This window comes from Lygodium microphyllum, chromosome 19, assembly GCF_053477565.2.
Source record: "Lygodium microphyllum isolate KBCC chromosome 19, Lygodium_microphyllum_v1.1.10, whole genome shotgun sequence".
NCBI lineage: Eukaryota > Viridiplantae > Streptophyta > Polypodiopsida > Schizaeales > Lygodiaceae > Lygodium > Lygodium microphyllum.
The window spans coordinates 22,115,381-22,127,431 of NC_141153.1; the positions used below are offsets into that span (position 1 = coordinate 22,115,381).

Below are 12,051 nucleotides of genomic sequence, written 5' to 3' on the forward strand. Positions count from 1 at the left end.
TACATGTAACATAGAATAGGAGGGAGGGGAGAAAAGAGAGATTCCCTTTTGTGTAAGGGTATGTGAATTGCATATCTATACCATGTTAAGATGCAAGAATCCACTTAGCCTAGGACCAAGCATACATGGCAAAAGTAGGGTATTTCCAAACTTTCCTAAGGGTATGTAAGTTGCATATCTATACCATATTAGTATGCAAGGATCTACTTGGCATATTACCAATCATACATGGTAGTAATGGCATAATCCCAAACTTCCCTTCTCATATTTTGGAAGAACTTGCAAAGCTATCTTTACAACTAGTAGTTTACAACAATTGCGAGCTCACACGTTTTTTTGTGCACATGAAGGGAATTGTTTGTGCTTCTTTGGAAGCAAAGTATAATCATGCACAATTACTTCCCTTTGCTTGCAAAACAGCTAAGCGAGCAAGGCATAGCCTTGCAAGCTTTGCAACTATGCCAACTGTGCAAAGTGCAATTAGCAAGCTTGGCAATGCCACCCAATCCAGCAAGTATATCATCATAGTTGGTGACCTTATACACTATCAAGTACCTTGCTCTATCTCACAAATATACACATATGTAGGATTTCCACTCAATGTAGATTTGCTTTTTTGTAAAGGAGTAATCCATAAAAAACACAAGCACATCGATGTGTGGAACATGAATGCTTCACATTACTCTTTTTTGTTAAGTAATACTTGTTTTTTGAACCACCATGCAAAGCACTTAATGTTACATCATTGGAAGTGCCTTTCATATTAAATATTTATGTGCAAATAAAGTCAAGTTGCACCTCTCTCATATTGGATATCAAGCACATCGATGTGTGGAACATGAATGCTTCACATTACTCTTTTTTGTTGAATAATACTTGTTTTTGAACCACCATGCAAAGCACTTAATGTTACATCACTAGAAGTGCCTTTCATATTAAATATTTATGTGCACATAAAGTCAAGTTGCACCTCTCTCATATTGGCTATCATATGCACATGAACCACTAAAATGTCTAATAATTGCCAGGTCTAATAAACAAACACACGATTCATTGCCAACTTTAAGCATTTACTTTAAAAGAATATAGTGTTGCTTTTATAGTTAGAAAATAGTTCATAAACATGACATTTACATCTAAACATTTTGATGATAGCCAATATAGACAGTCAACTACAAGAAGGGATTATGATTTGCATATTAATAATCACGACCCTCAAAATCATCATCACGCACCACACTCCATTTCAAACTTGGAGAACTTGTTTTTTGCATCAATTGAAGAACTTCTTCGAGTAAAACTTTGTTCCCTCTTGGAGATAAGTGCATTCCATCCCTAAAAATGATAGTTTTAAGATTCATGGAATTGAGAATTATGTTAGTCCCTAAGAAGATAGAGTAAAACATTGAAAATGCATTTTTCCTACAATGGTACTACTGTTAAACCATGCCAAGTACTAGCAATGCAAATTATGCAAACCAAATGATAAAAATCAATCCAAAACCCCTCAACTATATAGCCACCATATCTCATGAAGGTCCATATGAAACCCCTCAACTATATGGCCACTAGGTACAAAATGAAAAGATTGGGGGAAGTCTCATCACATATAGTTCAACATTGCAAAAGATCACCCATAGCGAGACCACCTACTAAAACTATCTACACAAGTACTTTACCTTCACGAGGAATCTTCAACTTCCATATTTGAGGAATCATCACACACTTTAGAAGTTTTATTCTTTACTGACTATATCTTGCTTTATTCTTTCCTAACTATATCTTTTTTTTACAAGTATTCCATGCCTAATCTAACAATGGAGATTACTAAAAAGCTTCAAATCTCCTCACATTCCCAAAAGCCTAATCTAACAATGGAGATGAATCCTTGATTCTTGGTAGTAGAGGATGTTATCAAATTTGTTCCTCTAACGTGTGCTAGAAAGGGGGTAAGTAGGTCCCTCACATGTGAAATGTTCTTCGCATCTGGTCCATAGTTATTTTGAGCCTTGCCATTCTATAGCAGACCAATAGTTCCCTTAACAAACTGGTGTGAAAGAAGATGAACATATGGGGTACTTGGAGGTAAGTGTGTGTTACAACACTCCCCTTATCATACCACTTCTTTTGTAACACAACCTTAGATAGTGGTTTCAACCCAATCTATGTATCAAAAAATGCTGCTATGTGAGCTCACATGGCCACCCCCTTTGAGCCATGGGTCCCCCCAACTATCCACACTTGTGGTCAAAATGCAAACTCCCATCAATATCCACATTTTATTGGAAGGATGCTTTCTAGTGGGCATTGGTGCAAGGTCACAACCAGTGAATCTTGAGCACCATCTATTGTCATGGAACCATTACAATTCCATATGGCCATCTCTAGAGTGATCTCATAGGTCACACACCCTATATGGGGTTTTTTTTGGGTGGGGGGGGGAGTCTCTTCAAGTGTGTGAGTGGGTGGATGTATGTATATGCACACATGCTTGCATGCATATGTGCATGTGTGCCCACATATGCATATGGCATGAGACCTCATAGTTCACTTGTGGGCATCCTTCGCCTAGGCAAGATGCAAAATCTTTGTTGAGGTTTTGTATCTTCCAAGTTTCTTGATTGGTGGGAAAAGCACTTGTTGCACAAGAAATTCAATGAGATGGCAAGATTGGGTCTGATGCAATGCAAGATGTCATTTTGGACAGTCTGGCATTTATCCCTTCCACTGTATCCATTAGTACTTTCAAATTTGGTAGAGTTATTGATTGCCAATAGAACCCTATGTGAGGGATTTCCATCTAGTTGGGCAACCAACAACATGGTATCCATTCACAAAGCATCCAAAGTGCCCAACAAGTACATAATGAGTATGATTGACCATGTGTTGGCCAAGTTTCTTGGTTTTATTCTTGAGCGTACATTGACTTGACCATCAAAAAATCCTTCTAGATCCTTAGTCTCCAAGCTTTAAAATTGTAGCATAATCAATTTGCCAAGTAGTAGATTTAAATAACATACAAGCCATTGGCACCATTTGTACAAATGCAACAAAGTCCTGCAAGTTTTACAAAAGGCAAAAACCTTCTTTTTGCTCAAATGATGAAATTTGATCATCCTCCCACAAAATATATTCATCAAAATGCCCTATCTTGAAAATTGATATTGAAGTCCAAAGATTTTGCAATAAGGCCTTACATTATAGCATGCTCATGAGTGTTTGAGCTTCCAAATCTTGCTCTGCACCCTCACAGTACGGTTTAAATTTGCACCAATATATAATAAACCAGAGTATATAATAGACCACACTGGTAGATCCATTCAAAAGAGCTTCTAAGCCCTTTGGACTTTTGATCACTCCACAGTTCTTACTCACCGAAGGAGGAACAGAGCTGAACATTGATACATATTGATTCAAATAATCCCAAAGCAGCCCATAAACTTTACATATCTTGGATTTTTGTTACATCTCCTTGCATTCAACCTTTGCAAGGCAAAAGAGCATTAGAAAGGCCCATCTCCCATCTTGCCTCCACCTCCAAGCAATGTTTTCACTTGACTACACACTCCAAATAAACAAACCGGCGAGGTCATTTTATTCTATAGTCAAGAACCATTTTGGATTGTAGTGGAATGTATTGAGAAGTATCTTCCAATCGTGGGATTTCCTTGATTGGGACACCTTGTTTATCTTGCGCCAACCATTCTTTCAAGCGGCAGCTTACATAAAACATAAAATGAATTCGAATGTATGGTGGTAAGTCCAACTAATAAGATATGCATCTTCTTAGTATTCTCGATGGTCCACAGTACCTTAAAGATAAGTTCTAACATTTACCAATGCTCATTGAGTCATAGTGTTTTCTTAACTTTAAGTATACCCATATGTCTTCCTAGAGCTCTCAACACTATAATTCTGGTTGGTATAAAACATAGTATTCTCATAGATAGCTTTCCTACTTCCCTTACAATCATTAAACTTTCTCATGTTAGTCAACTATGGACTGCACTTTTACTCCTTTGAGCTCAATGGCAATCAATGGTTTCAGCAGCTAATAATTGTACATTATCATGAATGGGCTATATCCATTAGCTGCATACTTGGAACAGTTATAAGAAACACAAGGCTAATGATCACGGTCAACTAGCATCACAACATGAGAGTAATGATCCAGAAAGATATCATACCAACAAAATGACCTGATTGTCTGGCCAATGTATGCTAATTAGGTTCTTGCAAACAAACGATGGGCAAACTCATGGTATGCATATATTCCTAAAACCACCTCGACTTATTAGGATCACAAAGGCCTCTAATGTTATAGAATGCATTATATAGTAGCCCTAAATATGATATATAAATAGTGAATCATATACATCTCGCAGAATTCAAACTTCTTGCATGGCAACTGCATCATTATACAAAGAAAAGTCACAAGTGGCCATATTACTATTCAGCACATCCATTCCATTCCCATCTAAATGCATAGAATAGCCATCCTTTGCCATATCAGCCTAGAATCTAGTGACTGCAGTTGAGGACAATGGTACAAAAGTTGTGAATCCAATCTCTAGACTGCATAACATTTTTATGCTTTGAAACAGATCGTTCAGGTGAATGCTAAGCATCCAAAACAGCCTTTTCACCTTCGGCTTGAATTTTAGAAATAGAAACATGTGGTCTTACAATTTCAATTTAGTTTTTCTTTATGATCTGAATACTTTGAGGAGACTGCTTGACCATTGCATTTATCCCATTTTGTTTAGGTACCACTTTATCACTTGGACAGTTGGCATTCGGAGGAGGTTGCAAATAGGACACTCCAGAGATATGTGTCCAAACTTGTAACATGCAAAGCAAGCACTAGTTAAAACTCCCCATTTAAGTTTAAAATACCTGGCCCCCATACCTCTAATATTGTCAACCTCAATCAAAAAGTAGGGGGCTTCTCCTTATTTGTATCCCAAGGAATGCAAAAGCAATTCTTGTTTCTAGTAGGACAAGGTGGACACACCATCTTTCCCAAACCAGCAGCAATATTTGGCAAATGCTCTTGCATATATTCAAGAAAGACTATCACCTCCAACCAAACAAGACAATGGTGTCTAATCAAGGATTGATAATCCTTTGTCGAAGACCAAGGAACCACATTTATAGACAGCATGCCATGCATAAGGATGAAGTCACACTGAAGCAGTCCAAACAGAAACAGACACAGCAGTGTGACAAGGGCTGAAATCTCCAAGAGGAAGGTCCAAGTTACAGGTGTGCAGATGAACAGCAGGAAAGTAACACGAGAGATCTGGAAGCAGAAAATGCAGGGTCACTGGGCAGGAACAGCAGACACACCTTTAGGACTGCCAAGCATCTCATGTATGCTTTCACATGGTAAATCTGATTGGCTGTGCGTGTCAAACAACAGAAAATAAGATCCTGTTTGTCCCTCATAGTCACTTTCCATCAGCATTCTAAAAGTTGGACTTAAAGTTGACTTAAAGTTGACAAACTCCCAAATCAAACAGGGAAATAGATTCAGAAGAGTAGGAGAGAAGCTACACGGGTGCCCTTCCAAATGTGTTGAAAAGGTTTACACTTTTCTCTCATCCTCTCAAAGTCACCCTATAGCTTTCTTCAATAGCTCTTCAAGGAGTGAATGATAAATAACCAAACAGCTGCAACAATCTCTAGTGGAGGGATTTTCTACTACTCAAATGCCTCGCTGCAACTGACCTTCCAAACACACCAAGCCACTGTGTTCCTGCTGACTCTGTTAGACTTATTGCCCCTTAAGTGCTCATAGGTCAAGGGCTGAAACAATGCATCATTTTGAGGAGCAAGTATCGAGGTTGTACTTTCTATTCAAAAGACCCTATTAGGTGTTAATAGAACCAGAAATGCTCACCATGCCATGCAGTCTCCCCAGTTTTGTTTCTTTTGTATAGCAGTCCAAAAGTCAACCACTTCCAAATGTATCTCATTTGCAACTGACACACAAGCCTCTGCATATTCTCCGGCTCTCTTGTTTGTTACATCTAGAACACCCGGATTACTTGTATAAAGCCTACACATATGATAGCAGTACGTGATTTAGAAAACTTATAAGCTAACTTCCTCACCTTTAGAGAGAGAATTTAGTGAACACTCTCCACAACAATGAGCTGAATGCAAATGAAAGATAGCATGTGTAGCAAATACTCAGTTTGGTAAATAACAAGTATGACTTAATCTGACCTTAAGCTTATGTCAAAGCAACATAGTATTTTCAATGACACACGTGCACAAGGGATTGTAAATAGTTCGTCCAACAAGATGGGAAAAATAACATAGAGCACTTGTGCAACAAAGCTGAGAACTGTTGACTTTGCACTGAGGCAGGCTTTTAATCACCAGTAACATTGCAAGGTGAATACAATGGGTGCACTGATACACATTATGATCATCCTAAACCATTACAGGATATATAAAAACATGGGGAATGATGATGATATGGGTGAAAGGATGGACAAACTTTTTATAGCCCATTGGTGCTGGAAGTCCACTGGCCAGCAACATAGCTGAGTTTATATTTATCATATTCACATGGTTAGGGGTGACATGGACAGCACAAGAGTAACACTTGGTGCCCTTTTCTGAGGAGTTTTTGAGGGCCATTGCAGCCATGTCAAGAGTCAACTGTCCTGAGAGGACATTTAGACCAGACTTTCTTTCAGGCCTACCAGGGTATCATCAACAAGGGTTTATTGCTAGATTTTAAACAGGATCCTACATATATAGGATGAAAGCTTTAAATGCACATATCTTTTCATGAAAATTTCAAATTGAAGATCAGAAGTTGGTTTTCCTCTTGCACTCTACAAGATCTTTCACTTGATACCCATATTGAGGGGTCCTTTCCCTTTAGGAGTTCCTATATTTTGGGGCCTCTGCAGTCTAAACATGCCAAATTTAACAACTAGAGATAACCTACAAGAAAGTAACAAAGTCTTATCCTTATAGTTTTCCCTAAATGTAACATACCCAATTTCTTTTCTCAAGGGAATATGCCTAGTTGTCATACCAAAAATGAGACAATTTGTATTTTTTGAGATTGAAATAAAGTTTTCACAAATCAATTAGAACTTTTCTTAAAGACTTCTAGAATAAAAGGATTTTATTCTAACTTTTGAAGATCATTATTGAAATTTCTTAAACCGAAAAAACAAAGCTCCAATTTATTGCAAAAACCAGACAACTTTCACAAATTTTTTGGAATTTCCTCGAAACTATTTCGAATTTTTAAGTAATTTTAAGAAATTAAATCAATTATATACTTCTTTTCAATACCAGGAAATTCTAATGTTTTGAGCTTTTTTTTTTTTCTTCAATGAAAAACAATAAAATCAAAATTATTTATGTTTTATATATATATATATATATATATATATATATATATATATATAAAATTTAGATCAAATGCATCATCCAAGGACAGCAACCCAACTCCTCCAATCACTTTTTGCAACGTCCCAATCATCTATATATATATATATATGTATGTATGTATGTATGTATGTATGTAAAGAAGAGAGAAAGAAAATTATATATATTATAAATACTTAATTACTTAATTAATTGATTATTAAATATTTATCTTATTTTTTTTAAATACATAATTTTTAGAAGCCCCCCCCCCCCCCCCCAAAAGGGATTCTCTTGGATAACTTTTCCCCCCTCCGTTCTTTTTCCCTTTATATATTTTTAATAAGAAGATCTCCCCTTTTTCTTAACAAGGAAAAAGACAAAGGTTTCTTATTTTTAACTCAATAAAAAACAAAAACATAAGTTAAAAATTTTGCCATAAAGTATATAAAATTTCCTTTTTCATAAAAAATGAAACGGAATTCTTTTATAATTAAACAAAATTAGTTTTCTTCTTTTATAAGCTCATAAAAAGACGACCCCCCAAAGTGGAAACTATATAAAGGAGGGCCTCTCTTCTCATTTTTAGCACACGACGACGAAGAGTTAACTTTTATGAGAGAGTGAGGGAGCAACAATCTCGAGCTAGAGGTAAGGAAACACTGCACAAGGGAGCTAAAATTGTTCGTGTGTCGTCCCCTTCTTCGAAAAACCCTTCTTTTTATCCGTCTTATCCACAATGGCCCCTTGCTAACACATCGACATAGTGGAACCCTTGGGCAGCCATAATGCCAAAATTCCGGCCGTGAATACAACCAATGTAAAATATTTAATTCTTATTATTATTAAAAAATCGAAATAATGCCTAATTTTCTAAGAAATTTAAAAATATATTGAAAATTTAATCCTTTAATTGTCAAAATAATATTGAGATTTCTAAGAAAAATTAGAATAAGAAATAAAAGTATATTTATTAGTAAAAAGTTCTTTAAAATTCATAGAATAATTCTATGTTAATTTTTACATCCCAAAAATTAAAAAATTAGTGAATATAAGATTGAAAATTCTATGAAAATCAGAATAATAAAAACATATTAGATTAAAATTAGGGTTACTTATATACAATCAAAATTGTTAACTTTGCGAATTTTTTATTAGGAAAAATTAGTTGAATCACTAGAAATTGTTGTGAATTCGCATAAAAACCTTATTAACTTTTAGATTAAGGTTAAGTTCTAAAATTTTCCTTTTGAAATTATTAGTTAAGCCTCCCTTGTAATTAAAAGAAAAACTTAAAAGTTAGTCCTTATTTATTTACTTGCATAAATTGTAGAAGTGTATTAGAATAAGACGTATTCACATGCACAAATTATGTTTTATGAAATCGTTTCTAACGGAAAGAGAAAGGAAAAAAGGGTGTGTTCACGTGCATGAATCACATGCAAATACAAGAGACGAGATTGTATTGTAAATTTATGAATCAATTTTATTTTAGCAACTATTGTGGTTGCTTTTAAATGTGATAAAAATCATACTAATTACGTACATGGCCTAAGCAGTTGGACAAAAATGAGGTGTGTTGCAAATCCCAAGGCTACCTCAATTACTCCTCACCCAGAGTTAGAACAATGCGGATAATCACCACTAGGTACGTTTTAGTCCTCCATATAGAAAGGTTCATCATTACGGCGAGCGAGAACAAGTGGGGCTCTCGTACGAGTTATAATCTCTATACCGGAACTAAGATAGGGTTGGAAACCTATACAAACCCAACATGGTTTAGCATTGGAAGGCCTAGAAAAATGACATGGCAAACCCCTGGCTTATAGGTTGATTCTCTCTTCGAGCAATAGTATATATGGAGCAATATGAAAAATCAATGAGTAAGCTACTTTTTCAATGGATTGCTTGGTGCATGTAAACAAAGGATGTGACAAGAAACCAAGTATGAATATTAATTAAGGAAATTATTTTTATATGTTATACAGTGTGGTAGCAAGCCTTGTTTAGAATACTAAAATACGCTTAGGGGGAAGTGGGTGGACGATTCCCTGACGGAATCCCGCTAGGTTGGGTGGACCCGGTAAGCTAGGTGGCTTTCCCCAAAAACTTAAAATAAGAACCGTTATAGCAAGACTTTCCTATGAGTCAATACTAAAACCACTAAGTACCTTTTACGAGGCCGCTGTGAGACTATACCTTATGGGCAGAGGGGTCGATGCCTAGCTCCCTCTCATTTCTCACTCTCATTGAACCAAGTGCGGTGCTTGCTTACCTTGGATATAGAATGAATCATGAAATGCGTTCATCTTAAGTTCGATGTTAGATAATTGATAGCAACCTTAGTAGTGTTCTAGAAACCTACAAGTCGATCCTTGTGGAATGAGGGCAGTTGCTTCGTATGCGAGGTGGACCTAGGATAATATCTAAATTTGAACACTAACAGTTTTTAGCTTGGACACTTATAACTAGGATTGATTCCTAAACGACTACCTAAGACTACCCGGCCTAAAAGAATTAAGGTTAAGATATGTCTCACTAAATTTGTTTATTTCTATTCTTGGTAGTTTTCAACACAATAAGAAAAAATCAAAGAAAAGAAAAGTGCCAAGGCACTCAGTTTAAGCTTCCAAGGATCTCTCCACTTGTCCCACTTTATGGCAAATGGTTGGACAAATGCCCTCTTTTTAAACCCAAAAAAAATGTGGCTAAATATATTACTCAAACTAAAAGTGTGTGGTAAAAGTGTGTGGGCTTGATAGCATGGCTGGAGTAGAGGACAACTACATCATATTCTTTATATACAAGGCCTGTCAAGATAGTCTAGATGGAATAGGTAAAAGAAGCCAAGATGGGGGAGTATAGCTATACTGGGAATTATATCACATATGTGAGGAATATGGAAACATCCACCTAAGCTTCTATCAAAGTATCTAGTCTCCCTAAAGTTGTTTCCATTCTCAACTGAATGAAAGGACTAGAGCTCCGCAAGGGTGGCATGCAGGGATGGGCTCTCACCCCACATAAGTTCATGCAATGGGCTTCAACCTATGCCACCTTGCAAGGCTCCCAATGAGCACTCAAATCTCGAATAATGATGCTATGGCTCTAGAGCCTACTAGCCGGCAAGATCTTCAGACCAACCACTACGTAGGCACCAACCTCAACAATAGAGATATCGCCATGCATCTTAGTATCAAAGAGCAAATGCCATCCCTAGCTGCAGACTGCAAAAAGAAACCTCCCTAATAATCAATCCCAAGCTTAGCTTCGCACTAGATACCTCTTCGTAGCAGCTCAGTTGCCTTGTATGTCAAAAGATGGTGATTTGGTCATGGACAATGTTATAAAATTGCATACATTATACCATTTACGCTAGAATGTTGCTGCAAGTCACCTTGGTGGTGCACAGTCAAGCATATGAAGAAAGATGCATCCCTCAGTCCCAAGCTACCCCACAAGCACTTCAAGGACGCACATCTAAAAGGCTAGATGATGCTACACTCTATGAAATGTAGGCATGGTAGTGGAGGCTGACTCATAATCATCTTACATTGGCTGCTCATGCCATGCATGACAAGAAACTTGTAGAGATCCCAGCACCAATGAAGCTCACAACACCCACTCCTTTGGGCCCATCTAACTCATCCAAGGCTCAACCCTCATGCATGCACAGCCATAATTCATGTAGATCCTGCCAAGCAACCCAACTCCTATCTTTCAGCAAATAACTATCATTATCCTAACACTCAACTCATGGGCCTTCTTTAGGCTAGAGAGTTGCAAATTGTTTTGAAATTCTTGTTTGGGGAAGGCTCAAAACAAGCATTCACATTGGATAATTGTCTTTACATGCCTTCTTTGACAAAGGCAGCCTTAAAGCTGTCTATTAAATATTTATTGGGCAGCAATCACAATTTTGTTTCTTTCCGACAAGAAAATTAAGTTGAAGCAACAAATGTAATGAACTTCTCAAGCAAACCCAAAAAGAAAATGGAGTGCCAATGGCTACATGGTAAGATCTTGTTCATATTTACAAATTTCCTATTGGGATATCAAACTTTTTAGGTTACGAGGGCCAAAATCAAATAGTTATCATTTTATAAATTATTCATCCAGTCCCTCCACATCCCTCTCAAGTTGACAACCTGAATTCTCCTCTACAGGAGGTCTAGGAAGGCCAATCCATGTTCCCTTATCTAGCAACAACCTACCATACTCCAACTTTATGGGACAGGTATCATGAGGGATATTGAAGAACAAAACTGCAACTTATATGGGAATTCCCATTGAGTAGAAGCTGGAGGAGCAAGACACAAGAGAAGGATAGGCAAACTCTCAAAAGTTATGAATGAAAGTGGAGCGAAAGAGTGGTAGGAGCTGTTGGGAATACTAGTCCTAGATAGTTTCACCCTTCACAGGACCTAGTCGACAGGTCCCATGTGGTTTCCAGGAATGGTGGTATCTACATGATTCCATAGTACAAACAGCTTTATGGTCTCCAGTCTTAGTTTGGACCATAAGTTTCCTTGGCACCCTGTTACACTCCTCTTTCCAGGCCTTGTGATTGACTATTGCCATCTAATGGAGGACTTCAGATGCTTCTTTGGCACTGTGCTGCCAGCGTCCTTCACAGATGTAACTCGTAGTAAG

The 12,051-nt window shown here is 37.1% G+C and overlaps 1 protein-coding gene across 5 annotated transcripts in view; it reads right to left on the reverse strand.

Moving 5' to 3' along the window:
• Window positions 1-1,029: 1,029 nt before the first annotated feature.
• The window catches only part of LOC148019648 (GDSL esterase/lipase At5g45920-like), a 114,743-nt gene continuing 103,721 nt past the window's right edge, over window positions 1,030-12,051 (reverse strand). For 2 of the 5 annotated variants that reach the window (XM_087699760.1, XM_087699764.1), the window contains exons 5-6: window positions 5,903-6,061; window positions 1,036-1,335 (exon numbers count right to left, since the gene is read on the reverse strand). In XM_087699760.1, the coding sequence (XP_087555886.1) occupies window positions 1,200-1,335; window positions 5,903-6,061 (295 nt within the window). In that variant the 3' untranslated portion in view covers window positions 1,036-1,199. Of the gene's footprint in view, window positions 1,336-2,682; window positions 3,720-3,747; window positions 4,842-5,902; window positions 6,062-12,051 lie in introns of those variants that run through there. The other 3 variants (XM_087699763.1, XM_087699761.1, XM_087699762.1) reach the window with 3 other exon arrangements.